At 40.5% G+C, this 27,363-nt stretch overlaps 1 protein-coding gene across 1 annotated transcript; it reads right to left on the bottom strand.

Annotated features, from left to right (window-relative positions):
- Nucleotides 1–928: 928 nt before the first annotated feature.
- On the bottom strand, nt 929–27,363 carry cdkl5 (cyclin dependent kinase like 5). The gene is made up of 19 exons (XM_030772115.1): nt 27,300–27,363; nt 25,245–25,279; nt 15,986–16,031; nt 15,527–15,663; nt 15,107–15,227; nt 14,624–14,683; nt 13,664–13,754; nt 12,200–12,389; nt 10,344–10,424; nt 9,439–9,605; nt 7,908–8,894; nt 5,824–5,923; nt 5,156–5,261; nt 4,787–4,910; nt 3,962–4,067; nt 3,056–3,178; nt 2,711–2,779; nt 1,614–1,853; nt 929–1,297 (listed from the first exon to the last, which is right to left on the bottom strand). Exons 1-19 carry the CDS (start codon nt 27,361–27,363, stop codon nt 929–931), a joined length of 3,216 nt encoding a protein of 1,071 aa, XP_030627975.1.

Genomic DNA, 27,363 nt, shown 5'->3' with positions numbered 1-27,363 from the left:
AGATACGCACCCAACTGTGTTGCTGAAATCTATTAACTATGAAGAATGCTGCTCTCAGAGGGGTTTGATTGGTCTAATAAACTGCTACTGTATTGTAAACACAATTTCAACCTGCTTACTGCTCTGGGCTTCATCCACTAAACCAAGATGCTTTGGCTCATCTGAAAGGAGGCTTTTGTATCCGTTGTTAATGCTTTTAAAAATGCCATTACTAGGCAAAAGACATACCACTAATAAATCCTTTTCTTAATTTATTTGCTTTAGCTGTACTGCTGTACTGTCTGCTCTTGGTGTTGACTTTGGTTTTGTTTACCAGTGATATCTACTGAGGGGGAGATTGACTTCAGGTTAATAAAACTTAAATTTTTAAAAACACAAACCTGCAAAACCCAAGACCTGTAGGTGAGTCTCATCCAGACTAAATATTTATATCCAAAAAGTAAACAAAGAAAAAAAACAACAAAAAACAGTAATTATTTCTCTTTTTTTTACATCAATAGAATGCACTCTGTACGATGTAAATATTAATACACCATATAATTAAATACTCTTAATGAAATATAGAGTAATTACACATATTCTTTTTTATACATTCTGTTGTGTATAAACTAAAGCTCTTGCAATTACATCAATCTTTCCCATCCCTACATTTCCATATACAAATACATTGATACATATCATCAATATTGATAATCTCTAGACAACTTAAAACCAAAAAAATTAGTCCAGATGTACTGAATGATAATAATACAAATTCTACCAAATGTGGATGCTAAAAAAGGAATTTAGGACATGACTATCATTACCTTCATGTCAAGAATAACACTGTGTACCACGGCATATGAACTGTATGGTGTGGCATTCGTAAAGTCTGCCATGTAACCAGAGGAAGGGGAGTGCGCTTTAAAGTCAGATCCCACACCACTCCCTACAATGCGGTTTCTTTCAGGTCATTGAGGTTTGGCATCCGTGACCTAGTGGGACGACTGAAGGTGAGGCCGTTCTGGCCGCCTTTGCTGGCCATTTGGTCTGGGTACGGTGTCCCTTCAGCACGGTTGAGTGCGGACACGTGCCAGCTGGATTCAATCTGTCCTGGGAGAGGGTAGGTGGGTTTGCTGCGGCTCTTGAGCGTCGGCGTGGTACTGCCAGTGGGGTGGCTCCGGCCCTCGGTTAAGGTCCCTTTGGACTGGGGGTTGGGGAGGGGCTGGAAGCGCAGTTCTGAGGAGGGAGGTGTCTGGGTTGAGGTCGGGGGAGAGGACAGGTGCAAGAGTTTCCGCAAGGACTTTAAGGGCTGATTCTAAAAGGGAAGGAAACGCACACAACGCACTCTTAATATAGGCCTAACATTGGAAAATCACTGTGACTAAAGCAATAAGCACTAAAGCAGTAAACAATACCAATTCATTTGTATGTATAAGAAAGCATTTACAAAAAGGCAGGCTCTAATTACTAACATATAGAATATGAAAAACTACTAACATGAGGCAACATGCTATGGTGTTTTCTTTGACTTTTTTTGACATCTTTAACAAATAATGCTAATTCTCATCAATAACTGAAAAAATACAAAGGCCAGTTCCAGGTTAAAATAAAGAAGGAAAGGGGATGCTTACCTGAGGAGGTGGAGCATCTGGTAGTTTCTCTGGAGGCCATTCGACTTCTCTGTCTCGCTCTCTTTCCCGCTCCCTCTCACGATCACGATCCCGGTTCCGCTCCCTGTCACGATCGCGTTCCCGATCCCTGTCCCTTTCCCGTTCTCGGTCACGGTCTCGATTCCTGTGTCGGCTGCTGTGATGTGAGGAGGATTTCCCTGGTCTTTGAATTGCCAGCTGGTCCTGGCCATCACTGGGGACCTGTCACGAGGAAATGGGCCATGGGTGATTTACTAGAAGTCTCCCTAAATGCTAAATCCTGCCCCAAACAGTCCAAAAAGAATATATGCAAATAAAATTAAAAAAACAGAAACAACAACAACCAAAAAAACCCAGAAAAAAAGCGACACAAAAAACAACAAAACCAAAAAAACGTGCATGAGACTAACAGACAGGGGGCGTCCTTGAACTCAGGCCTCTATATCTCATCAAACGTGAGACTAGGACCTGTCAGTGTAATTACTTGTGTCTCACAAAAACTTGTGAAGTAAATCATGTAAAACTGTAACCATTTGATTGTGAAGGAACACAGCAGGAGAGAATAATTTGTCTGTTACATAAGACGCACCCAGTCTAAGCCTCTCAGTTTTACAGCTTGTGTGTGCACATGTGTTTCCTTGTGTATCTGTGTACCTTTGTGTGTGTGTGTGTTTGTGTGTGTGTGTGTGTGTGTGTGTAGATGCTGGTATGAGGACTTCAAAAACACTCTCCTCCCTCCTCCTCAGACTGTGGATCACCAAGACTGAAAACGTGCAGCTCCTCCTAGCAGGCATGGCAACGGTCAGCCACGGGGTCCATGCATCTTTACTTGGTTAAAAAAAAACTCATGCTGTAATGGCACTAGTGTGGTGGTAAGATGTAGCAATGAATTTGTATGTGTATCATAGACCAGATCCATGAAAAAAACAAATCGCCAGAATGATGAAAATTGTATATTTAACATAGGATTTCAGTCTATCATAATTCAGATCTCTGGTACATTACACAAAGGACTTTGAGCACAGTGCCTTTTCAATTGCTTTACAGTAAATGAATTGCTCTCACAAAGTGAAAACTACCAGATTAAAAGGCTTCCCCAGAAGGGCCGACAGCAGATGGCCCCCTGTGTAGAAAAGGACTGAGCCAGGCTGTGAGATAAGACATGATGCCATTAGATGGATGGAGCCTGAGATCCCGCAGAAATACACAATTTCTAAGAGACGAGGCTAAAACAACAGCATCCCAACAACAAGTCACGGATCTGGGCTTAGCTTGTTCTGCTTGACTTCGCTCGAAATAAATATGTGAAGATACACACATAAAAAAAAAAAAAACAGAGATAAAAAGGATACATTTAGAAGTTAATCACGTGCAAAATGACGGCTTTAGGCAGAGTGGAGTGAAGCAGTATACGAAAACAATACCATGGGTGAGGAGACAACAGGAAGCACTTTGACAGAGGAGTTATGCTTTAAGCTATTCTTTGAGTTAAACAGAGGGAAAAGGCTTTTCTTGATGCTCGGATTCCGTCCATCGCTGCCTTCCGTCTGCAATATAAGATGCACAAGACTCCAGTGGCACATTGGATAACAGACAATCTTTGTTTCATTCACCAGACGAAACATACGGCCATCAGCTCAATATTTGTTGACAGGGCAGAGCAGAAGCATATTCTCCAACAGACATGTTTGAACTCGTTCCCATGGCAATCCCGGGGCAAAAAAAAAAAAATTCTTTTGCATATGACTCTGTTTTGAAATCTCCTCCTGTTGCTTCAGCTCAGCAGATGTATTTGATGAAATAAAAAAGACCAGCTGCTGAAGCTGTCATCCTGCTCCCTTCAGAACGTGCTGGTCACTGCTATAAGCTGGCCATATAAGAGAACTTGTCTTTCATATTCTTCAGCTCACTGATCTCAACATAATGGTGAGACTCCCTCATCAAAATCCCATATCCCAACTTGCTAGCTGATTCAGATAAGTGAAATGAATGAGGAAAAAGAGAGAGGGAGGGGAGAAAGAAGAGGAAAGGGAGGGGGAGGGAAAAGATGGAAGGAGAAGAAGAGGCTGCCCATGGCATGTATTTAGTTTTGTGTCCCTATTGTCATATTGACTGTATTAACTGCAGTGGTTAGCAGACAAACAAACAGTAAGCGAATGACAGATAGAGGTGACACACATAATGAACAGCGCCAGTTTTGCCCATTGCCATTCAACAGGACTGTCTTGTTGCTGCTACTGACACAATTTTTATAGCACAACACTTTGGCTGTCAAGTTTACATCTGACAGGACTTGTGTACTTGTCAGTTGCTTTAGTTTTGACACTCACTGTTTGCGACTTCTTCTTTTTCTTCTTTATTGCTCTGAAAAAACCCTGCTTCTCCTTCTGTTTGGGAGCTTCTGGTGGGTTCATGACCATTGTCTCTGCATTATTCCTGAAAAAAAAAATCCCCCAAAAATATAAGGTCACAAAAAACCAATGAACAGGTTTTTAACAGACCTAGATTGCAAAGCCATAGCATTATAAGGTAGACACAGTTTTTTCTGAGATGCAAACTATTCACTCCACTGTAAATGATACAGAGGCAGGCCTGAGACAGATGGAAGGCTGTTAAATTCAAATGTACCTACGCCTTCAAATGGGAATATAAAATAAACGCATTTCTCTTTCATTCTGCCCCTATCCTGTCCAATGTCTGAGAACATTGTCAGAGTTTCAGTAGCAGCCAACATTCACAGCCTAACAGCAACAATAAAGATCATTCCGCTATCAATCAGCTCTTTCTCATCTGTCTCCAAGGTACCCGATGAGCTGCAAATGAAGACGAGCTGAAGAAGGGAGATATTTAGGACTTGAGAGCCTTGCCAATCATTACTCATAAAAGCCACACAAATGAAAGGGTGGTCATTCAACCTGTGTGAATTGGCTACAAAAGTGGTTTTGAGATGGATTTTTAATGTTTCATTCAGTTTGCTCTGAACTGATGTCATAACAGTGTTCTAATTGGAATACATCTGACAAGGTTTAAACATTCTCAGTTTTCCTGAGGCGGAACACTTTCCTTTCATTCTAACTACAAGTTCATGGAGGTTCCAAATTTATTTTGCAACCCTGTAACACACTGAATTGATTTGCCCTGTTGTGTGAACCCACCATGGGTCAAAGGCAGTTTGACGTTTTGGGTGGTTGGTCATTGCACCACTGTCCCCTGGAACGGGTGGCCCGCGGACTTGGGCAGCACTGTCGTGGAAGGTGTTGTCAGGTCGGGGTGATGGCACTGTGTGAAAGTAGACAATAACGCAGCACGTTTGAAACCCCTCAAAAATCTGTTCCACTCTTTTAGCGCTTAGTTCTGTTACCCCAGATTCAATTCAATGCTAGGCCGACCCCTCCCACCAAACGAATTCTCAGTTCAAAACACAATTCACTTTAATGCAATTCAAATGAATTCAGTTCAGTTCACTTGCCATCTCAAAACGTGACAGCACTCAATTTGAAACAGGACTTCTCTTTTCAAAGTACCTCTGTAGAAGCTGCCCACTCTCCTGGGCATGGAGTCACTATAGATGATTCGATTCTCCTTAGAGGAGGTCCCGTCCTCTGGGTGAGGATCGTGATATACACCCACCTGAGCCAAGAGAAGACAGTAACTGTATGTTTTTTTTTTTTTTGACTAGTCATCTCAGGGTTTCAGTTAGAACAAGCTCTCCAACTGCCTGGACACTGACTGCTATGTGCACGCCTTTTTTTTTTTTTTTACTACATTTCTTATTTGTCTGGGGAGGAAAAGATTGATTAAAGAAGAGAACAGGGCAGAGGGGAAAAGAAAAATAGTTTGCAATCCAAATCTTAAATACAATTTTAAAGGCATAAGCTACAGGCTGAGAAAATGTTTTGTGGTGGAAAAGAAACACTCATGGAACATGGATATAAACATTAATACTGAAGTATCGATACTGGTTTGCATGTTTCATGTGATTTGCTTTCTAACAGTCCAAAGCAATATAAGATGAAAAAGAAAATGTAGTATGAATAATAAATGTCAGTAGACATTATAATAAGCGGAGACTGGTATGTCTGAGTGCACAGATAGCGACGCTGAAATTGGCTGGGTGTAAGAGCAGGATTTTAGATGGGACTTCATTTGGGCTCGGCGTGGAGTCAAGTGCAGGAGGGGTAGCAAATCGGACCTCGTTTTTGGGACGCTGTGCGTGAAAGGAAGCTGTGTTGTCCCGCGTGGAGTCTTTAATCGGGGGACGGGAGTGGGCCTTCTCTTTGGGAGACTGGTCGCTCTGTTGACAGAATGCACAGCAAATAAAGCAGACAGTGGCAGAATGGAGCACATGTAAGCACCGGTAAAGACAGAGCCATAGACAAAACATAGCATGACAAAGAGCTTTGCTGTAACAACACAGAGGTCAAGTAAAGACAACAGCTGATAACAAATGTCTCTCTTGCTTTCACAGGGTGACACTTTGCCAAACTGCCACCTCCTAACTCCAGGTTACTTTCCAGCACGCCTTAGTAGAATGTAAGGTTCCAGCAGAGCAATAAATGTTTGTAAAATTGGGGACAAGCCAGAGATAAGAGGAATTATTTTTAACCAGGCTGTTTTGCCTCCGGCAGGGCCTGCAGGCCTTTCGGTAAGTTATTTTAGCTTTTTTTACGTGGTATCTTTAGGGCAAACTAACGTGTATAACAAAACATGCTCCGTAGCAACATGATGTTGCTAGTATGAAACAAGCCTTGAAAGAACTCCTCCCGAAAAAAGCACAGGTATAATGGTATATTATGTGCTGTGGGAAAGTACACTCCCTGAAGAGTTTTGTGATGGTAGAAGACTCTCTTGCATGTACAGCCTACTAAATGTTCCCCCGGTAAAATTTCAACTGTATTTAGATTGATGTTTTGACTCAGCTGGAAACTCCCTATTTCTTCTTTTTGGATTGATCTGTGGTGGATTTGCTTGGTTCTTTAGGATCACTTATCCTAAGATCCACTTTGAGTTTCTTCAGATCTAAAGATTTCCGGGCAGATGGCCTTACATTGTCCTCAAATATCCTCTCGTAAACTGCAGAATTCACCGACGATTCAAGCTACCCGAGCCCTAAGGCAGCAAAGAAGTCCCAAATCACAATGCTCCCACCACCATGGTTTACAGTTGCTGGGGTGGTTCTTATGTTAAAAGACATGTTTGTGTTTTGATTTGTGCCAAACATGAGATATCTTACTGTGGCTAAAAACCTCCATCTTTAAAATGTCTATCCAGACCATGTAATTCTAGTTGTTTATTTTCACACCCAGGTGATGGCTCCATTTGTACTCTGGAACAACAGACTTAAACTTGGTCTGAAATCAGCTTTTGTCTCATCTCAGATACATAAGCATGAGAGCCTTAGACTGGTCTTTTGATCTTGGCATGATGTGTAGCTACACAGCTTTCTGATTAAGACCAAATCAGACTAAGTTTCTGATCTTTATGAAAAGCTGGGCTCTCTAAACTATTATCTAATGATTTAATAATTGTTTCCAACTCCATGGGCCCAATACTAAATGCAGTCATTTTAGGAGATGATAAAGTTGCTTGTAGAAAATTGCATTTCTTTTGGCAAAAGTAGAATTAATAATTAAAAAGTATGATTAGTTAAATAGGCCTACATTGCTGAAATGAGGCATTGAAATGAAGCATTGAAATGCAGATCAGATATCAATGTGCCCAAATATATCACAACTAACAGTTTTCAGGGGGTGTACTTACTTTTTCACAGAGCTGCATCCAGTCATTCTATAGCCTGGATGCACTGTGTGGATGCACTTCAGTTGGGCAATGAAGACATTGTTACCTCGTTTAAAGAGTTGCATGCTTTTAACATTTAATCTGCAAGATTGCTAATCTTCCACAGGGACAAACATTGTTGCCACCAACACAATATTTCAATCCAAAAAATACCCTTCCCCCCGCGTGGGGTGGAACAGGATCAAATCCTTGTAATGTAGTGGGAGAGGTGATGAACCTTAGCAACAAGTCATAGAATCCAATTCCGTCAAGGCAATGGCAACCTTGACTTAGTGATATGTAGTAATACAGTAGCTTTAGGCACACATAGACTCAAACACTGAAAAAAAGAGAGAGACAGAGATAGAGACAGAGACAGAGAGAGAGAGAAAGAGAGAGCTAATTAAAGAGAGAAGGACAGAGGAACTGACCCTGCTTGCATCCTCTGTACAGTCCTCTCTAGAGGAGCTGGTGGCGTGCCGTGGTAGAGTGCGGTGCTGCAGTTGTGGAGAGAGAAGCTGTAGGCTGCTGGCACGCGTTGGCACACCTTGCCCCACCGCTAAGCTGGCCTCCTGTCCGTGAGGTCTGTGCCTCTCCCGCCGTACGTACATGGAGTGACGGTGTGGGCGCTGCTGAGAGGAGAAAGGACTGGTGTAACCCAGACCATACGGGAAGGACTCGTGAGGGGCCGAGAGGGAGTGCGAATGGCCCCCTGTCCCAGCTGCACCCCCTCCAGGGTCCAGCGTCTCTGGAGCCTTAGCCTCATCCGGGGTCTTCTTGCGGGTAGAGGAACGGCGGGAGTCTAGGGTGCCGCTCTCCATACGAGGGTTCCCACGGCCTGCTGGGCTGTGACCCGTCCGATCGCCATGGCGAGCCGCAGGGCTGCCGGGCATGTTGAGGTCCATGCAGCTGGATGGAAAGTAGCGTGATCCTGACCCTGACCCCGGGTCATCCACATGCAATCTGGCCTCAGCAAGGTTGCCAACAGACTTGGCGTCACTAAGAGCCCCATGGCTCTTGGAAAGGTTGAGAAAAGAGGAGGCACTCTTAGAGGAGGAGGGCATGGAGCCATGTGAGGACTCCATATAGCTGTGTCGGCTATGCTTCTCCCCAGACTGCAGCGTGTTGGTCTTGCCCTCCATGAAAGAGTGTCGGCTGGGCTTGGACTTCATGTACTTGGCCCCAACGCCATCTGCGGGCACTTTGGGCGCCGTGTTAAAGTCAAACTCAGTTTTGCCCTTCGCATCTTTGGGGCTGAGTAAGTGGGGGTTGTTGTTAGCCAAGTCCTTGCTGCAGGAAGCAGAGCGATTCAGGCTCTGCTGCGGGTAGTTCTTGGGGTGTAGCGTGGGACTAAGGCTGGATGGAGCGGCCATGCTGCCATTGAGGAAGCTGTCTGTGCTGCGATGAAGGTCCTCATGCCGTGGTAAGCTAGAGCAGTCTTTACTGTTGGAGCGCCTGTGACCTGAACTCTTACTCCCATGACTCCTGGATGTAAGCAAACATGAGCAAAATTTAAAAAAAAAAAACACAAAAAGAAAAAAAAAAAACATATAACTCATTCAAACTGCCAACAGCATTAAATTCCTGCCCAGTAATGTCCCCATGTGCTTCAATGTACCGTCTGCCATTTAAAAACAACGGGTTTCACTTGATTTCACTCCTTCTGCATCCACAAATCTTAACTCATGTGCTGTGCTATTTTGTGCATTGCCTTGAGACAACAAATAACAACTACACTTAGGGGTGCCAATTGCTCAAAAGGACTCAGCCAAAACAAAGACTTTACATTACAAGTGGATTTGCAAATAGCAACTTTCATTGTTTCTCTTCATATCGCCTCCATAAACTTAACAACACAAGTGTCCTAGTTTGATACAGCCGTAATAAGGCAGCATGGATTTAAACTGATATCCCTTATAGAAATCATTGAAATTCAAAACAAAATTATACGACTGTATTATGAGCTTCAGGATATTTTCTCGACGGTAGTTACGGTGAGTGTGTATCCAGCATACTGTCTCAGTCTAACCTGCTGGGAATGGTGTTATCTCCGTGGTAGGGCTTTCTCTTCGAGGAACGCGGAGGTGTGGGAGAAGGAGGTGCAGGGCGCTCCTGTAAACGAAGTGCCTGGAAGACGTGGTGGTTCAGGCACTGCTCTGTCAGAAAACGCTCTGAGGGGTTCAGCAGCAGCAAGTTCTGAGGGTGAGAGAGAGGACACCAGTGGAATGGGTCTTAATGTTTTCTGTATATGTGGCCTCCTAACCACATGTACACTGTATCTAAAAGAGGCATGTCTTAGAAATTTCTGTGACCGTCTTATGTCCTCAGTGTTTCCTGTTTTTAACATCCTAAGCTTTGCCACTGGTTGGATAGAAGGATGTATGAACAACTATTTGACATGTTCCACATGTTTAAGTTCAACATACAGAGAACAAATGTCCACAGCATATCTATGAGGGTTAGAGTACAGCAAAGTCTTCAAATATCCTTCATATGAGATATCTACTACATTTTGAAAGAACAGAGAGCACAAAGCACAAATCACAAATGTAATCAATATGTGATGCTACTTTCTCATTCAGTCTTAAAAAATCCTTCTGACAGTCAAACAGAATTCTCACTAGATTACAGAAATATGTAACTGTGAACTTCTCCATCTGCAATTTCTGTGTGTTGTTGACTGTGACCTTTATACTATTGCTCAGAGTGTTCTCAAAACATCTGTAGGAGGGGTAGTAATTTGTACCGACTCCTACAATAAAGACAGCAATGCAAAATGAAAACACTAAAGATCTTCTGAACAGCAATGGTGACTGACAAAAATATATACAATTTGAATATGATTTAGTTTTATCCTGTTAATGAAATTAATTAAATTAGTTAATGAAGTAAGTATCATATGTTTAAAGGTGGCCATGATGGTGGAGCTCTTACCTTCATCAGATCCAACATGAGTCCACTGATGATTCCCAGATATCTACGTTCTAGTGTCTGAGGATGACTCACTGAAGGGAACTGGCACACATACACACACACACACACACACACACACACACACACACACACACACACACGCAAACAGGATAAGAGAGAAAGAGATAACAGAGTGGCACAGTCACACTAATTGCTCCTTCTGTGCAGTGCCACTGCTGATCAATAGTATGTTTGGGCAAAGCCAAAAGTGCATGATAATCCTTCTCAGTTAGCTACAATCATGCATGTGTGTCAGAAGAGAAATCCCGAGACTGTGAATCCCAGATAACTCAAAATGAAAACCTTGATTGTAACACCCACCAGTTTCCTTTCAGTTTTGAATTGAACTTGGATTATTTGTGACAAGGCAATGAAATCCATTGGCTACTTTTGAGCTCCTGACTCAAACATCAAACAAATTCCTCTTCAGGTTCATCTGCTTTGTACATTGGACTGAGAATGGTTCACAGCTGCCAAACATCAAGACTAGTTTGAGGAAGTGACAAAAAAAAAGTAACCAAAAATATTACAGGAACCTGGCAAAGTAAACTCCAATTTGAAGTATCTTAATAGGGCACGGGGTCAGCAGAGGTCTGCAGAAAAACTCCAGTGCACCTGGGCAAATATTGCCTAGGGTTCCTCTGGAGAGTTGTGGCACCATTCTTCCATGAGAATTCCCATAATTTTGTGCTTCGTTGATGGTGGCAGACAACCCTGCAGAATCAACTGAAACGGTCAGCTAAGGTGAGATCTGATGACTGAGTCAGTCCTGAACATTTCACCACAGGTGACCGTTCAAATAAGCCTTGTACTGACTGACATTCACCTTAACCTCTGAGCAGTCCAATAGGCCTCAGCCATGCTGGGAAAATGCACCACACACTATAACAGCAGAACTATTCACCTCACATACGCCTGTCTGCCTACAGAGAACAGGGTGAAAGACAACAACTGACCATGAGAGTTTTTTTCCCACTATACAATAATTAACTATGGCCTGTTTTGTTTTGTGCCTCTTTACTCCCAAACATGCATCTATAGGTGTAACAGGCGTTTATGCAATAACTTTACCAGAGTATCTGTGTGTGAGGTCCTTGTTTGCTTGTGCTTAACATAATATGGATCTACTGAACAAGCTCCACGAAACAAGGAACATGTGTGAGAAAAACAAATTCATACAAACAAGTATGTGTGGTACAGAACGTGAAGTAAAAATGAGCGGGTTTCACGTCTTCTAATCTTACAACCACATAGATTATTTAGATGTATTATTTGTGTTATGTCTGTGGCAGTAATGTTATTTGACACAGCTTGGTCTTGCTTCACAAGAACATGTTGTCATAGATGACACAAGGTTATTGTAACAACCCACACTGCATTTCTGGTGGCTTCTAGACAGTCACCTTGTAAGTAGCCATAGACAAGTTAAAGCCTCCGAGCACACAAACAAGGTGGACAAACAAAGTATGGACTTTTGATGAAATGACAGTATTCCTGGTCAATACCAGTGAATGTTCTTGTGCTGGAGCAAAACAGGGTTATTCTGTGTGTAATCTAACTGCTTGTCTGAACAGTGCTATAGCAGGTTGCTACAAATTCACCCTTCTGTGCCTAATGCACGGAGCTGAGTGAGTCACAACCAGTCACTTAGTCACTGCACTGGGAACACAGCCATGAAAATAAAGGGGATAGATGGATAAAAGTCATGAAAAAGGAGAGGAGATGAACAGAGAAGAGAGGAGAGGAGAGGAGAGGAGATAAGAAGAAAGGAGAGGAGACGAGAGGAGAGGAGACGAGAGGAGGTATACTATTCTTACCCTAAGTCCAGCAAAGCGTGGGTTGTTGTAGAAGAGCTTCATCTGTTCAGGAGGCAGTGGTCCAAGCACTTTCTGAATGGTGAAGAGCTGGTCAATCTCACTTTCTCCTGGGAAGAGGGGCTGCCCATCACTGAGCTCCCCCAGGATACAGCCCACTGACCACATATCCACTGCCTTGCCATAAGGCGCCCTAAAAGAGAGGAAAATCCCCAAAAGAATACACTGAACCAAAACTGTTTCTAACCTTCACTGACTTGACTAAGTATCAGTCAATACAACGCGAGAAGTCTTCAGTGCTTTGCAATGAAGAACTACATTACAACACAATCTCAGCTCAACAGCAGTATGACACATCAGCGCTGATGGCTTCAATTCATTATCTTCATAAGTGTCTGAAAGAGCATCAAAATGAATGTGCAGTGAATAAAGCTCCATTACAGAGGGAAGGTTTTGTTTCTTTAGCTGACCTTCTTATTGATAATATGATTAAGGAGAGGAAATACATAGTTCACAACTGACTTTTGCAACACATTAAATATTGAGCTCTATGAATTTGCTGAGCTTTTCATTTTTGCACGGCTTGCTGAAGAAATACACTAATTTCAAAGGAAATAAATGGAAAACAAACCAGGGTGAAGGTAAAGACAGAGAGGGAACAAGCAACAGACTGAGCTAGAGAATGAGAGAGAGGACTCAAACGCATCTGAGCTGAAATGTTGGGGGAGGGAGAAAATATTTGTGTGGTCAGAATTCAAATGGCAAGACATCAGAAAAAAATTGTCATTTTTGTGACATTTGTCAGTGTCATGCACTAGATAAGGTCATTTAAAGGGCAATGAGCATAAATGAACATTACTCTAATCATCTAATCACACAATAGTCAAGATTTCAAAAAGCTAGATATACCTTACAGGATAGCCTTCAAAAGAATTTGATAATGAAATGGATTTTGGATCAACAGAGAAAGCAATTAAAATTATTTCTAGAGAACAAAGAAGTCTGTCAAGGATGACAGAGTTGCATAAAGACTATATCTATTTCTCCATCACTTTCTCTCATACACACAAACACACACACGCACAAACACACATACGAACGCGCGCACGCACGCACGCACACACACACACAAAACCACACATACACCCATTGGTATTACAATTTAGTGAGATATCCATTTTACTGTGACTAAAGTCTCATTATTCTAACTTTAGCCTTATCCCTTCTCAAACTAAGAAATATTTTGACACTTGTCATTATAACATTTAACACGCTAACCTTGTTCAAAAGTGAACCAAATGCCCTCACTTCAAAGGTTGTGTCAGATATTCCCATACTAATGAGGACAGCTAGTTCTCACAAGTACAGTAAAACCAATATCACTCACACACACACACACACACACACACACACACACACACGTGCGAACATTTCATAAAGATAAAGGCTACAGCTCACTGGACATACCCCAGCAGGAGCTCAGGGGATCTGTACCACCTGGTAGCCACATACTCAGTGTAGTTGGCATCACTTCCCTCTGAGAGATTACGGGCAAAGCCTGCAGGAAGACCAACCAGGACAAACAACAGCAGGAAAAAAGAAAAACTGTTGACTCAAGCGAGACTATGCAGAGTATTCAGACAGCACGGTTAATCTACCCATTCTCCTCAATCTAAAAATAACGTCTTCCAGAAGGATCTGCCACTGCCAATACAGTGGAATGAGTCATCCACATTTTCCATGGCAGCTAGCAAGGTGATAAATTCATATGAGGCATGACATTTTCCTTTTCATGCAATAGGAAAAACATTCCAGCAGATGGAGCACCTGAGAGATGACAAATGGTCATGAGAATATGAGATGAGAGAATAAACAAGATATTAATTTTAAGTACTTTAGGGTATTGCTTATTTGCATACTGTCTGCAGCATGAACTATAACACCAAAAATAGTTTGTAGCTGAAAATGTGAAATAACATATTCATTTACTGCTATCTCTTTACAGATATTTGACAGAAAGCGAAAAACCAGCGCATGAATGTCATGACAAACACTTCTCAGTGATAGCGAGCATTTCTCTTCATTAAACGAAGAAAAACACCCCGAGGAGTGATTGCTTAATGTATTCTGGTGGGAGATAAGCGGCTAGAACATGGTGATGGGTGTTGCCAATACTGTGTGGCTCCAATCTGGAGTGTAAGGCCAACTCAGACAACACTAAGCAGACCACGATTGCGTTGAGTGGATACTTGCTCAGTATCAAGTCAAGTCAAGTCAATCCATACAAGAACACTCACTGGACCAGAGATATACATATATATATACACATACACACACACACACACACACACACACACACACATATATATATATATATATACGCACATAAACCACTGCTTTTAAAAAACAAGCCTCAGGTCAACTCACCAAAATCACACAACTTGAGAACATCATTAGAGCTGATAAGGAGATTTTCAGGCTTGATGTCTGTAATGGTCACAGGGTAAAGAAGATTTATTTTGCTTCACTTCCATTGTACCACTAGATGAACACAAGTTATGTAACACAGTCCTGAGATAAAAACAAAACAAAACAAAACAAAACAAAACAAAACAAAACAAAACAAAACAAAACAAAACAAAACAAAACGTGTCAAAGGTACTGATAGTCCAATAATTTGATGGTTGGTATAACCATCACCTTATGCCTAAAAAGAGTTTTTTTTTTTCTTTTTTTTAGTAAATGCTAATTTTGATCTTTATTCTTTTCAGAGCGTACTGAAATATCAAGTGAATATCACAGAGCAACGAGATATGTGTGCATTGCATAACAGTGCGTGAACTTTTCTGTGTGTAACAGATCAGAGAATTTACTGATGTCTAAAATCATGACTGTTGCATAGCTTCTCACCCCGGTGAACAATTTCATTCTTGTGACACCAGTGGATTGCTTTGATTAACTGATAGATGTAGTTTCGCACTTTTTCTGGAGGTGCACCATTGGGCATTTCCTCCAGCAACTCCAGCATGTTCTAGAAAGCAAACGTGTCAACATCATAAATCATTCAAATTCAACATGCTACTGAAATTGTAATAAAAGGCGGGGTACATTATGTTTATTCTCAATTAAATCTGTTTATAATCATCTGGAAAACATCTCTGTGTACACAACAGCGCTTGAGTATTATAAATTATACTACTGGCTTCTGACTTACCAGTCAACATGCTGCTCATAAACTAAAATGACTGAGTATGGTTTAATCTCTGACCGGCTGTAAAATATGTGTAGACTTTAGCCTGTGCATGTCATAACAGAGTGTTCTGAGCTGACCTTCTCCACATATTCAAACACCAGGTAGAGTTTGCCTCGTCGACGGAAAGCTTCCTTCAGCTCCACAATGTTCTCCTGCTTTAATGTTCGGAGCATCTTCAGCTCCCGCAGTGTTGTCTCCTTGACCTCCTCATTCTCTGTGGAGAGATTAGTCAGGAATGATGTGTCAGCTCCTCATTATGACTCTTGTCACATAACTATCGCAATAGTTAGCTAAGCAGACTATCCAAAAGACTACAGACTTTCCTCAATTTGGTCAAATGATTTTAAGCTTGAGGTTCCACACAACACATCAGCGCTTCCTGATACCATGAAGAAATCAAAGGCATCACAAATTGCACCATGATAATAATACAGTCCATTGCCTTGCAAAATTAGTAAATGATGTATTTTGCACTGAACTACACTGAAAGACAAACAGTTCCCATAGGGTTTATTTATTTATTCATTTATTTTTACCTTCGCTGTCCTTGAACTTCTTGATAGCCACAAGCTCTTTTGTCTCCTGCAAAAGAGATATGAAACGGATTGTGTTAAATATGCTAATTAGCAGGCTCTGAGTGGGCATCCACTACAGCAGGGTGTGAATTAAATGGATGAGAATGGCTCGACAGGGTTTCTTCTCATTCAACACCCCACTCAGAACATAACATTCTCTCAAAACCTTAAAACAAGCTATAGGAGGTACCATATATTTGAAAAACTGTGGTGAAAAGAAAAACAGTGTGAAGCTATTTAAAAAAAAAAAGACCTTCCATTACTGTATCTGTTTAAGATCACACTTAACAGAATAGAATGCTTACTAGGGCTGGATACCGAACTTCGATACTTTTATGGCACTGACCGAATTGCTAAGATGCTATCGAGGATCGAAAAATGCTTTGTCATTCAGCACCAAATTTCGATACCTAAGGAGTAAATCTCATCAGCGTCAGTGCACCAATGAGCATGCAGCATGCAGCACGCTTATACCAAGATCTGATAATGCTGGTGACTGGCTGTCTACCGTAACGTTTCTCAAACACGTCATAGGGACATGCAGGAAAAACACTAAGTTGCGCCCAGAGACGGGGCTCACGTGTGTGTTTTTAGGTACACGATCTGTCCTGGCTGCCCGATCCATTCTGCACATGCACGTGTCTGTGCAAAAGTCAACTAAGCCCATCCCTAACCCTGTCAGCACACGCATGTGCAGAATGGACCGTTCCTCCGTGCACTTTCAGTGGTGTTGTAGTTTAAGAGGCTTGACTACTGTGTGCGTCAAATAGTAGGCGTAAAAATGTCTAAGAGTGTGTTCACACGTAGCATCTTTGTGATGAAAAATGCTGGCCAGAGCATTTTTTCAGGTAGAAAGAAACACTGTCAGCTTTTGTCCCAAAAGGCATTGCAGAGCATCTTTTGTTGCCATAACAACAACAGCTAACAGGCTAGTTTTACTAACGACAAGGAGTAAACCCAAACACTTACCAGAAACTCCTAGGATCCAATTTGACTCCAAATGGCTTCTTTATGATGAATATTATGATACAGTTTAACTGTCATGTTGTACAGTTCAATGTGCTCAGAAACTAGCACAATTAACTTCTCCACCGCTACCTTCTCCATTTTTGGTGGTTGTTATGGGAAACGACAAGTCTCACTACTCTGCTTGTGATTGGTCAGCTGTCAAAAAAGTGCTTGACGTAGAGCACTCTGTACTCTAATATTTTTTGTTGGGGTGGCACTGGTTCAGAATGTACAGCAGTCGTCTGGTAATCTGAAGATTCCCAGTTCGATTCTGGCTTTTATACATTTTTAATTTATTGATACTATGGTAACAGATCAGCTTCAACTTGTTGTAAATAGGTTTATATTTTCATGTTAGGAAACTACTTTGAGTGTGTAAAAACGCCAAGGAGCTTAAAAATAAAACTAAATATTTGTACCACAATGTGTAATGTAATTTTCTTTTTGTTAAAATGGATTTTATAAAATTGGTATCGAAAAAGTATCGTCCAGGAACTGGTATCAAAGTCAAGGTATCGATACCGGTATTGAAAAATTTTCAACGACACCCAGCCCTAATGCTTACTTGCGTAACCAAAGTTCTCAGCATTACATTATGTCATTTAGCTGTTGGTCAAATTCATTTAGGGTAGACAGCGATGCCTATGATCTTCAGCTACTGTGGTCAACAGAGTAAGTGATCTTTCCCTGTCACTCATGCGCCTTTCTTCTGTGGCTTTTACGTCCTATGCTCAAATTTCCTCATTACACCACACCTCAGCCTCCTGGGGAGATACACAGAGCTACATGCAACACACACCACTTGCCCGTAACTGTGGAAGCACCACAGTCTATGGACAGTCCTTCTCGTGAAGTCAGTTTTTAACCATGCATTTCGACAGTTTGTTGTGTGGTTAAATGGGAGCGCCAAAGTTGTGTGGTTAAATGGGAGCTCTTCATCACCAACTACTATCAAATTTGCACAGATATAAGCAGACATTTTCTGTTTGTGTGTGTATAAGATGCCAGAGCTCATCAGCCAACCTCCACAGTCAGATAAGCATGGCATTAAAACAGCATCAATATTCTTTACAAGCTTGGCTTCAAAGATGTTGTTATTCTAAAGACATTCTGTGGAAAGCATAAACAACTTCCTTAAAAGAAAGAGAAAGAATCAATATCCTGGGCAATTTTTGCAAGATACACATATGATAAACTTATATCTCATCACTTATGCATATTCATGAGCCTGATTGTTCCCCACCTTTTCATGGCTGAAATAAAACCCTAACCCAAATTACACACACTAGTGATTTCATTGTGTTTCTGCTTAAGTGGCTCCAGTTTCATCATGCATCTAATTCAACCCTGTTTGGCAATTATGGCATTGTTGTCTCATATAATGTACAATGCATGAAATGGATTGAAGGACTTTAAATAGTTTTAAATATTGCTCCGGTCTTAAGAAACAGATATAAAAAATTGATGGGTATGCAAATGTCAATATCTGAAGTGTTTAAGGGAAAACATACATTTTTGAAAGGGTTGCAGTTCCATATTGTGTCCATTGGAGGACCCTTTGTCTGCTCTCTCTGTTAACTCAAAGATGTCATTGTTCTCAAAAGTGCTATAAATACGTGTGTATGAAAACATTTACTAATAACTGGATGGTACGACATGTTAGGTTAGGATTAGTGACAGTAATTTTGTCACTTTTCTATCAACAGCCTTAGTGCTGTTCTCTATGCTTATAGAAAAAAAATGTCATGATCCATATGCTGAATATTGACATACCGGACACCACTTTCATGAAACTGAGTGGGAAACATAGAGGTATTAAAGGATTTATAGATAATCTATATAAGACTAAATGCATGTTCAATACCTAAATCACTAGACCTTAGATACTTCTCTTATTGAATGTGATAAGCTTTCTGTAAAAAGAATTCCTCTACATCTCTCGTATTAGCCTCCCAATGCTGTACCCAGCTCCAGCATCCCAAACCTGAATGTGTTTTGCACTTTTGATCCTTGCAAGGGTAAATTAGTGTAGTCAATTAAAGGCACTGTTTGACTCAGGTGTTTCCCATACAACACTTAATCTCAAGCCCCACTGGAATCTTTGTCTGAGGTTGGATCCAGGGCATTGCTTATCTACGAGGCCTCAGGTGCCTGGCCCTTTGAAGCATTCATCATGCCTCTCTTCAGCAGAGGAACTCCACGCCATCCTCACTTCAAAGGAGCCTGTCAGACATATTTGAATCATAGACAAAAGCAATGGCAGAGGCATGTTTGGCATTTTGGCTCGTACTGGAGAGATGATTTCTGGCCCTGTGCCAATAGAAACACCTGGTCACTTTTCAAAACTAGGGGCAATTTCATTTTTAAAAATTGTGTAGAGACACATTTTGTTCAGCGCTTAAATCAAACGGATGGAACCACATATCTAAGACAAAAAAAAAAGAAAAAGAAAATTAGTAACACCACAAAGTCACACTTGCTTGTGACTTCAGTGAACAATAGCTCCCTGATCCTCACAATGAGGCCATTTAGATCTTTGACAAGGCCTTTGAGATGTACAGTAGGTGGTGCATCCACTCACATGTACAGTCCGAACAGTCACTCACTCATGACCGCTGGAGAAAGTGGAGAGGCAGAGGGAGGTTCAGAGGGCGATGACAGAAAGAGTGAGATGTCTGCATTATACAGAGCCCATTGCCCTGGTGTACAAAATCTATCCACTGTTGAGTGATTACAACTGATATGAGGTTCAGCACTTATAGGATAGGCCTGAGTAAGGAATGGTCTGAGAGTTCAAAGAGGATAATTATGATAAAATAAATAGCAGCACCAGTAACATGACAAGCTAAAAACACAAAAATTTTCAACATAATAATGAACTCATACATCTATGCTATCCAAATGTAGCGCTGACAACACGCACTACGCATGCCAACAAAAACATCCGTCAACACATCAAACACGATTAGAAAATGCATCCTCAGAACAATTCATACAAGTTTTCTCATCATACAACATCTATTCTTGATGTATTTATCTAACATTCAAGCCCATGCACACTTTGCTCATTATCTTTAGTGTGCAGCTACTTCATTCATTGCTACAGCACTTGTGGGTATATAGGGGCTCTGTACCTGTGAAAGAATGGCTACTGACTGATGAGAGTGGGGCCACAGTGCATGGGGGCACCTGTGTTTCATATCATTCACTAACACAGAGGAGTCTCTGCTGTCTTTGTGTTGAGTCATCAGCTTCTGAGCCCATTATATGTAGCTAGAGAGGGATTACAAGTTACAAGCTTGTTTTGAATTCCTTTGGTTTCACATCTTTCTGCACTGCATTGTGTAGTTTAATAAGGGTATGGGGTCGTGACACTGGAGAGGTCAGTTCTCCCAACGGAGGGGGTCTGAAAACAGATCTGAAACTCTGTAGGGAAGTCTCTGGTTCACGCAACAGCAAGTTCATGCTTTATGCTGGTATACGGGGTAAACATTTGTTTGCTGCTGAGATATAAAGATTTTCACGTGGCAATTAATCTAAACTCATGACATGTCTTATAAAATACATATCCGATGTGTTTACCTATATGTGGGTGTCACTGAATGCATCATTTACCCTCCACATTACACTGCAAGCCATTCTAATCTTCACTCTCTTTGCCACAGTGACACGAAGACAAGTCAACATCATTCACACCAGGCTAGATTTCAGAGCAATGAGCAAGTCCCTGATTAGATGCATAACTGCAAATGTGATGAGCTCAGGGCAGAAATGCAGAGTGAATCAGAGTGAATCAGTGTTGGAATATATTTAAATGGAGCCCTATCATTTAAATGAAGGCCTGTCCAAAATATTGTAAAATAGTCTATTTTACATTCATTCGTCCTAAGTGCCAGTCTAAAAAGGCAAGAGGGAGGTGAAAGCGACGATGCGATCTACCGTTGATCATAGGAGATAAAGAAAGAAAGCCATTTCATGGAATTGGGACAGGACCAACGGGACACTCCTGCCTGACACAAAGCAGTTCGGAACATACTGTACATTATACTCATTTAAAATTAAATACAGTTTTCATAATGTAGCTTTATCACAATCTAAAAATAAGAGAGCTGCTCTAGGCAAATCACTATTAAAATGTGTTTGCTCTTACAACAACAAGCTAGCAAACATTGCCTGTTTAGAAATACAGGTTGCATTGACTGTGCATTTAATTCCACATGTAATTCCATAACTCAATGCTGATGGGCCAGAGATGATTGGGTTACGAGAGGGGTCGTGGAGGAACACCAATCAAAATTGGAATATTGTGCACTGTCCTCTATAGGCACTGTTTTGTCCATCTATAGTAACCCATATTGATCGCTCTCAATTGAACAAACAGCGATAACACTATTAATAGAATAAAGCACACTGAACTTGAAAGCCACACATTCTAGTAATGCCCAGATAACAGAATCAAATTCTCCTATCAAAGTTCACCTCAGGCTCTCAGTCTCACCTCAGTCTCACAGATGCATACACATACACAGAGGCATTTGTATATATACACCCTCGCACAGACTCACTCTCTGTCTCTCTCTCACACACGCGCGCGCACACACACACACACACACACACACACACACCCTGAGCTTCACTCCATTTGAAAACATCTTTGCAGCCAGCTTTCCCACCCAAGGTGACCTACTTAATGGTTATGCATGCTCACGTCCCCTCTTCCTCCTGGCCTCGATTCGGCTGTAAAAATAACAGCTTCTCTCCAGTGAGGGTAAAAGGTTTTTCATTTATGGCATCCCTGATATGCAAAAACCACACACGAATTTCAGTGCTAGCAACATTTAATATCTATTAAGAGGCCATGACAGCTACTTCTGATGGCTACATATTGAATGAGCTTTAAGCAGACACAAAAAGGCCTTCATTACAAATAATGGTCAAATTCACCATTCAGATGAGCATGTAACTGAAGCTGAGCATCACATTAAACTTCAAATATTTGGTAAAAGTGAGGCTGTCCTTTCCTCAAATTTTGCATTCTTCTTTCCATGAAAACGTACGAGCAGTCAATGCACTGTGGCCACAAAAACTGACACCTCTAGGACAAGATGACTCCAGTGCTGACTAACAGCATGTATAACTCGTGATGTTATTCATTTGGCAGTGGGAGATCTTTAATGTCTCTCCAGTACACAGAAGGAGTAAATAGAGAGGACTAAGTGAAGACAGACAAGTTACACGAAACAACAGGTAAGGCTGGTACTGCCCTTAAAATCAGAGTCAGTGGTAAAAGCAAAAACTGTGCCACAAAAACTAAACAGTGTAATGACATTAAGAGGTAGCCGCCTGTTTGCTTTAACAGCAATAAATAACCAGGCATATGATCCCTCAACCCAAGTAAAAGTACCTGGGGAAATATTTCAAAATGTCCCGCAGATCCTCAGATAATTGCCATTAATGAAAATTGACATAAGTGGTCAGGAATGACCACATCTGTTTCAGAAGAGACAAAAAGGGACCAGCAGAGAAACAAGCATCCACCCATGCTGCTTAAAGTTTACAATGGCCCATTCACAACCCACTCACAATAACATAACTTCATTTGGACAGACTTGTAGGGGACAATGGAGAAGTCACTGCCAGTGATCAAAGAAGCGAATTTCTCAGAGAAATCTTAAACCATTCTCTTTGGAGGACTTGCTCTAAGGGTCTGCTAGGATGCACTGAAAGCTAATGTAATAGTGTAATGATCGTCTTGATCCTGAATGTCATTAATAGTCATATCTGATTCATATTTGTAACAATATGTAAAAATCAGTTAATGCACTATAGCCATTTGCATCATTTTGTACTGTAACACCAGACTGCATTGTCTGCATTATGCATAATTGCTAAAGGCTGTCAAAAAATTTCAACTGCTTATGAAACCTGTTGGAGTGAAAATTGTTTTTTATGCAGCAAAAAAGAAAAATGGTTTCAAATTATTTGCTCGTGAAATGCATTCCAAAGAGGCTGATATTCACAGAGACAAAGTGTTCTGTATGTAACCCTGTGTCTGTTCTTACCACAGCATATTTTACTTTATGAATGGTCATCCAGATGAAGGGTAGTTCCATAATGGGGTCAGGCACCATCAAATTACTGAAACCAATAACCCGACACGTCATTCTATAAACTGAATAAAAACCATCTTTCCTTCAAATAGCCCTGACTTTCAATTATTCATATTTACCTTTGTGTGATCAAAATTTTCTCTCCTGAATGGCGTCACAGAATAATCCCATCTTAAAACTATTTTCACGCATAGCCCCTAAACATATTGTGTAACTCTGTATAAGAGGGCCTGTAAATAGCTTATAGGCACATTTTGTGAGAGAGATTAATGAGGGCCCAGTGGCTAAGAGGGGCCACCCTTACTTTCAGCTCAAATATGCTGCATTTAATGAACAGAAGGGAAAAAGAGCTGACTGTCCAATTACTTAGAGCACAAGCCAGAATTCTATTAAAACAACCTAGAGGGAAGGATTCTAAGTAAAAAAAAACAAAACAAAAAAAATTTGGCCCTCTCTTTGTGTTATTTCACTGATTACACAAAAGACAAAATATTTCAGTTTAGATTCAACATGCAAAAACATTCAGGGCAAATATTTTACATTCTTCCTTTTCCATAACCACGTATGATTGCCTGACTTGAAGTGGCTTGATGCTTAAAACGTTTATGTATCCTAAACAACAAGAAATGAAAAATGGTTAAACTGTAACTCAATAATAACTAAGAATCTTATGGGATCAGAAATCTGATGCATCATCATCAGCATTCTACCAAAACAAGATCCAAAGATTTTCGCTGTGCCATGTAAAAAAAAAAAAAAAAAAAAAAAAAAAAAGGGAAACCCCCCCCCCCAAAAAAAACACAAGTTGTATTTTTCAAAATTGGCCTCACAGTCACAGTACTTTCCCTCTCTATCTTTTCCCGCTTCTTCTAGATGCAACCGAGCAGGATTACATCACTGCAACGCACTGAACCCAAACTGCACAAATCTACTGTGCCATCATTTATCATCCACGCAGTCACACGGCCATGCTGCTGCTATCTGCCCAGCCGTGAAGCCAGCTATGTGCGAAAGCATCTACACCTGAGCGAGCTCTAAGATGGTAGATACACGCAATGGTAAATCAGGAAATAAACAAACCAACACAAATACTTACATAGGCAATTTTGTGCAGTAACCGAGTAGAGATGAAGATTTACCTGATACCCATGATAAAACTGAATGTATTTTATAGCAGTATAGCATTCCTCTATCTTGGACACCATCACAGCAAATTAGCTTAGTTACTTGCTTTTGCTGCAGTGGTAAAATTTAAAGAATGCATTACATGAAGAATCTAAATGTATATGATGTAACAGACAGAAACCAGGCCTACATTGAGACAAAAATTGCTAATGATGAGTAGATTTCAATATCGCTGTAATTCTCTGAATAAGAAAACATGTAATGGTATAATTTGGTACAAGTTAGTCTCCATGAGTCAGCTAAAATGCTGTCTAAATAACTGAGTATAACTGTCAAATGCACTCATAAAATGGTTCTTGCACAAATGATTCTCTTTCTCTCTCTCTCTCTCTCTCTCTCTCTCTCTCATTTTAACCTTAAATTAAAATGATTTAGTATAGTTAATAAATCCAGGATATCACCATGAGCAGCAAAATATTGTTCAAAGGTTACAACACTAGCACGGACATGCAGACCAGCAAAGTGATTTCACTACCCTGTTTATATATAATTACAGCATTCCTATTTAAGGATTAAGGCCTTTTTATTATCATGCACTGGCGAGCATTATTAAAGCCAGATCCGCCACATTTATGCTCACTGATGTGTGAGCACCGAGTTTCCACATTCACATATTTAACATACTTGATTCCCTCAACTGCATTTTATAATCGCACGAACTGCAAGTCTGGAGACTGTTTGACTTGGGATATACACATACAAATGAGAGCTGACAATACATATGACTTCATATGCTTTTAACAGCATATTTTTTGTAAATACTGCTCACAGTAAGTCACGTAAGCAGCATGGTCATGGCTTTAAAATACACCCTCTGTTGACCAGGCCCAGTGCCCTATGTTCAACAGACATAATGAATCATTCACACATTATTGTGAAGTCATCCCTCTCTGTGTAACAGAATAAATGTAATTTACCTTGTGCCTGCACTTCAAAACCACTCCATAGGCTCCTGAAAAAAAAAAGAAAAGAAATGTGATTTATGTGATGTTGAGAATTAGCAATAATGATGCCATCATAAAACTACTTTTTATAGCCTGTGCCTCCCACGTGGCTTGAAAATTCCATCATAGACACAGTACCTCAACAATATTGACAAGGAATTGAAGCAAGGGGGCGCTGGTAACAGAGGGGTAACAGGTAGTGTGTACCTGCATATACAAATTTCATTCATAGGTTGAAAGAGGTATGACAGATTAAGAGAATCCACACGCTGCTCGAATGTTTACAATATTTTTGTGATTTGCTGCTGGGACAGGGTTTACAGAGTATTCAAATACCCACAGCAGGGAGAAAAGTGCTAACAAAAATCTTAACCATGGTTTATTATATAGTCTTGCCCATGTAGAGCATAGCCTTACTTGTATTTCAAGTGATGATAAAATATCTTCTTTTACTACATGCAAATAGATATTAAAGTACTATTAAAGGTTATCTGGTGACTACATATCTGTGGTGACACATATTACTGGAGAATATGTATGTTTATGCAGTTCTTTGGATATGGCGATGCTAATGCTTTTGCTGATGACTGTTAACATAGCTGATGGAATGGGCCATAATCAGAGGTGTGAGGGGAACAACTGTGACTGTAGCTAATATCTAACATGTCATAAAGCAATCCTAGTGCCATCACAGTCCTGAGTTAGGACTTCAGATCGAATTCTCCTCTCTCATCCATTTTTTAGAATGCTAGCCCTCAGCAGTAAGCTCTCCATCTGCTTCTTTGGCTTCTATAAGAACAACAAGATTTCCTTTTTTCTCTCATTCTCTCTATATAAAAATAGGTATCAGCACACTTGTCTCCTTTGCATAAAAAAAATAAACAAATGAATGAATGAGAAGACAGAAAATATGTAGTTACTACAATTACTGCATACTGTGGGCATATAAAGCGAAGATCATACAAACAATGTACACCATTGTTTTTGTATTAGAATCAGTGGGATAATACTTCAGGTTATTTTTCAAGAGAAACGAAGCAAGAAAGTCTGACCCTTATCTACCAATAAACCTGGGGAGAGTATGACTGCACTGGGCCAAAGACAGTGGGCTCACTGCAAACCCCTGTGACCAACATGATTGATTCTACGCTACTTTCCATCTAACACAAAACTCCTGTGAGTCACCCTCAGTAAAACATCACCAAACAGAAATAATTTGATTAAAACATTTATCAATACCCACAAAAGAGAATGTAATGCCCTTTATATATGCAGCCTTCTCATACTTTTTCTACGTCTTATTTCACCTATGTTTTATTTTCTATTTTTGATTTTACCTGAACAGTCTATCCAGCTAAAAGAACAAAAAACATGAATAAATGCAAGACGACCATATCATAACAACTTTCTATTCTGGAAACTTTCTTAAAATGTAATCAAACGTATTTAAACCCCTACAGTTTAAATGATTACAAATGATTTCATTTAAGTGATATAACTGTGGTTATGTAACAACAAGATGGCTTTCACGAACCCCCGAAATGGTGGAAAAAAAATGCATTTGAAGTAACATCATCTCTCTCGATACAGAGCATTGCAAAAAGACGAAAGACAGAAAACTGAAATTCTGACACATCTGCCAAAGCAACAGTCATCCATGACTTGGTAAATGAGAGCTGACAATTGTGAATACAGACTTAATATGAATTGTATTGTGAGACTACAATGACCTAAGATCTTTACAATGCTTTACAACATTACTTACTACAGAACTAACTTTAAGAGTCAGAGCTTACAGGAGTGCAGGATAGCATATAAATAAGATAAATTTAATAATAACAGTGATAAATAAGCTTCGTATTCTTATTCTTGATGTTGACGTTTTTGAATCATCATATTTAACACTTATTTGTCATTATATAACACTTTGTATAAAAGAAACTGTCATGAAACAGTTTTACAGAATACCGATCTATATTACGGGCAGCAGAGGCTAACTAAGAGAAAAGATGCTATTTGTCGACTTACCCTCTCCTACAATCCCAAGGACCTCAAATTTATTCATCACATCACCAATGTAAGGAATCTTCAT

Source organism: Chanos chanos, chromosome 4 (assembly GCF_902362185.1).
Source record: "Chanos chanos chromosome 4, fChaCha1.1, whole genome shotgun sequence".
Lineage (NCBI taxonomy): Eukaryota > Metazoa > Chordata > Actinopteri > Gonorynchiformes > Chanidae > Chanos > Chanos chanos.
Note: the sequence above shows the minus strand (reverse complement) of the source record. Positions and strands in the feature narration are given on the sequence as shown.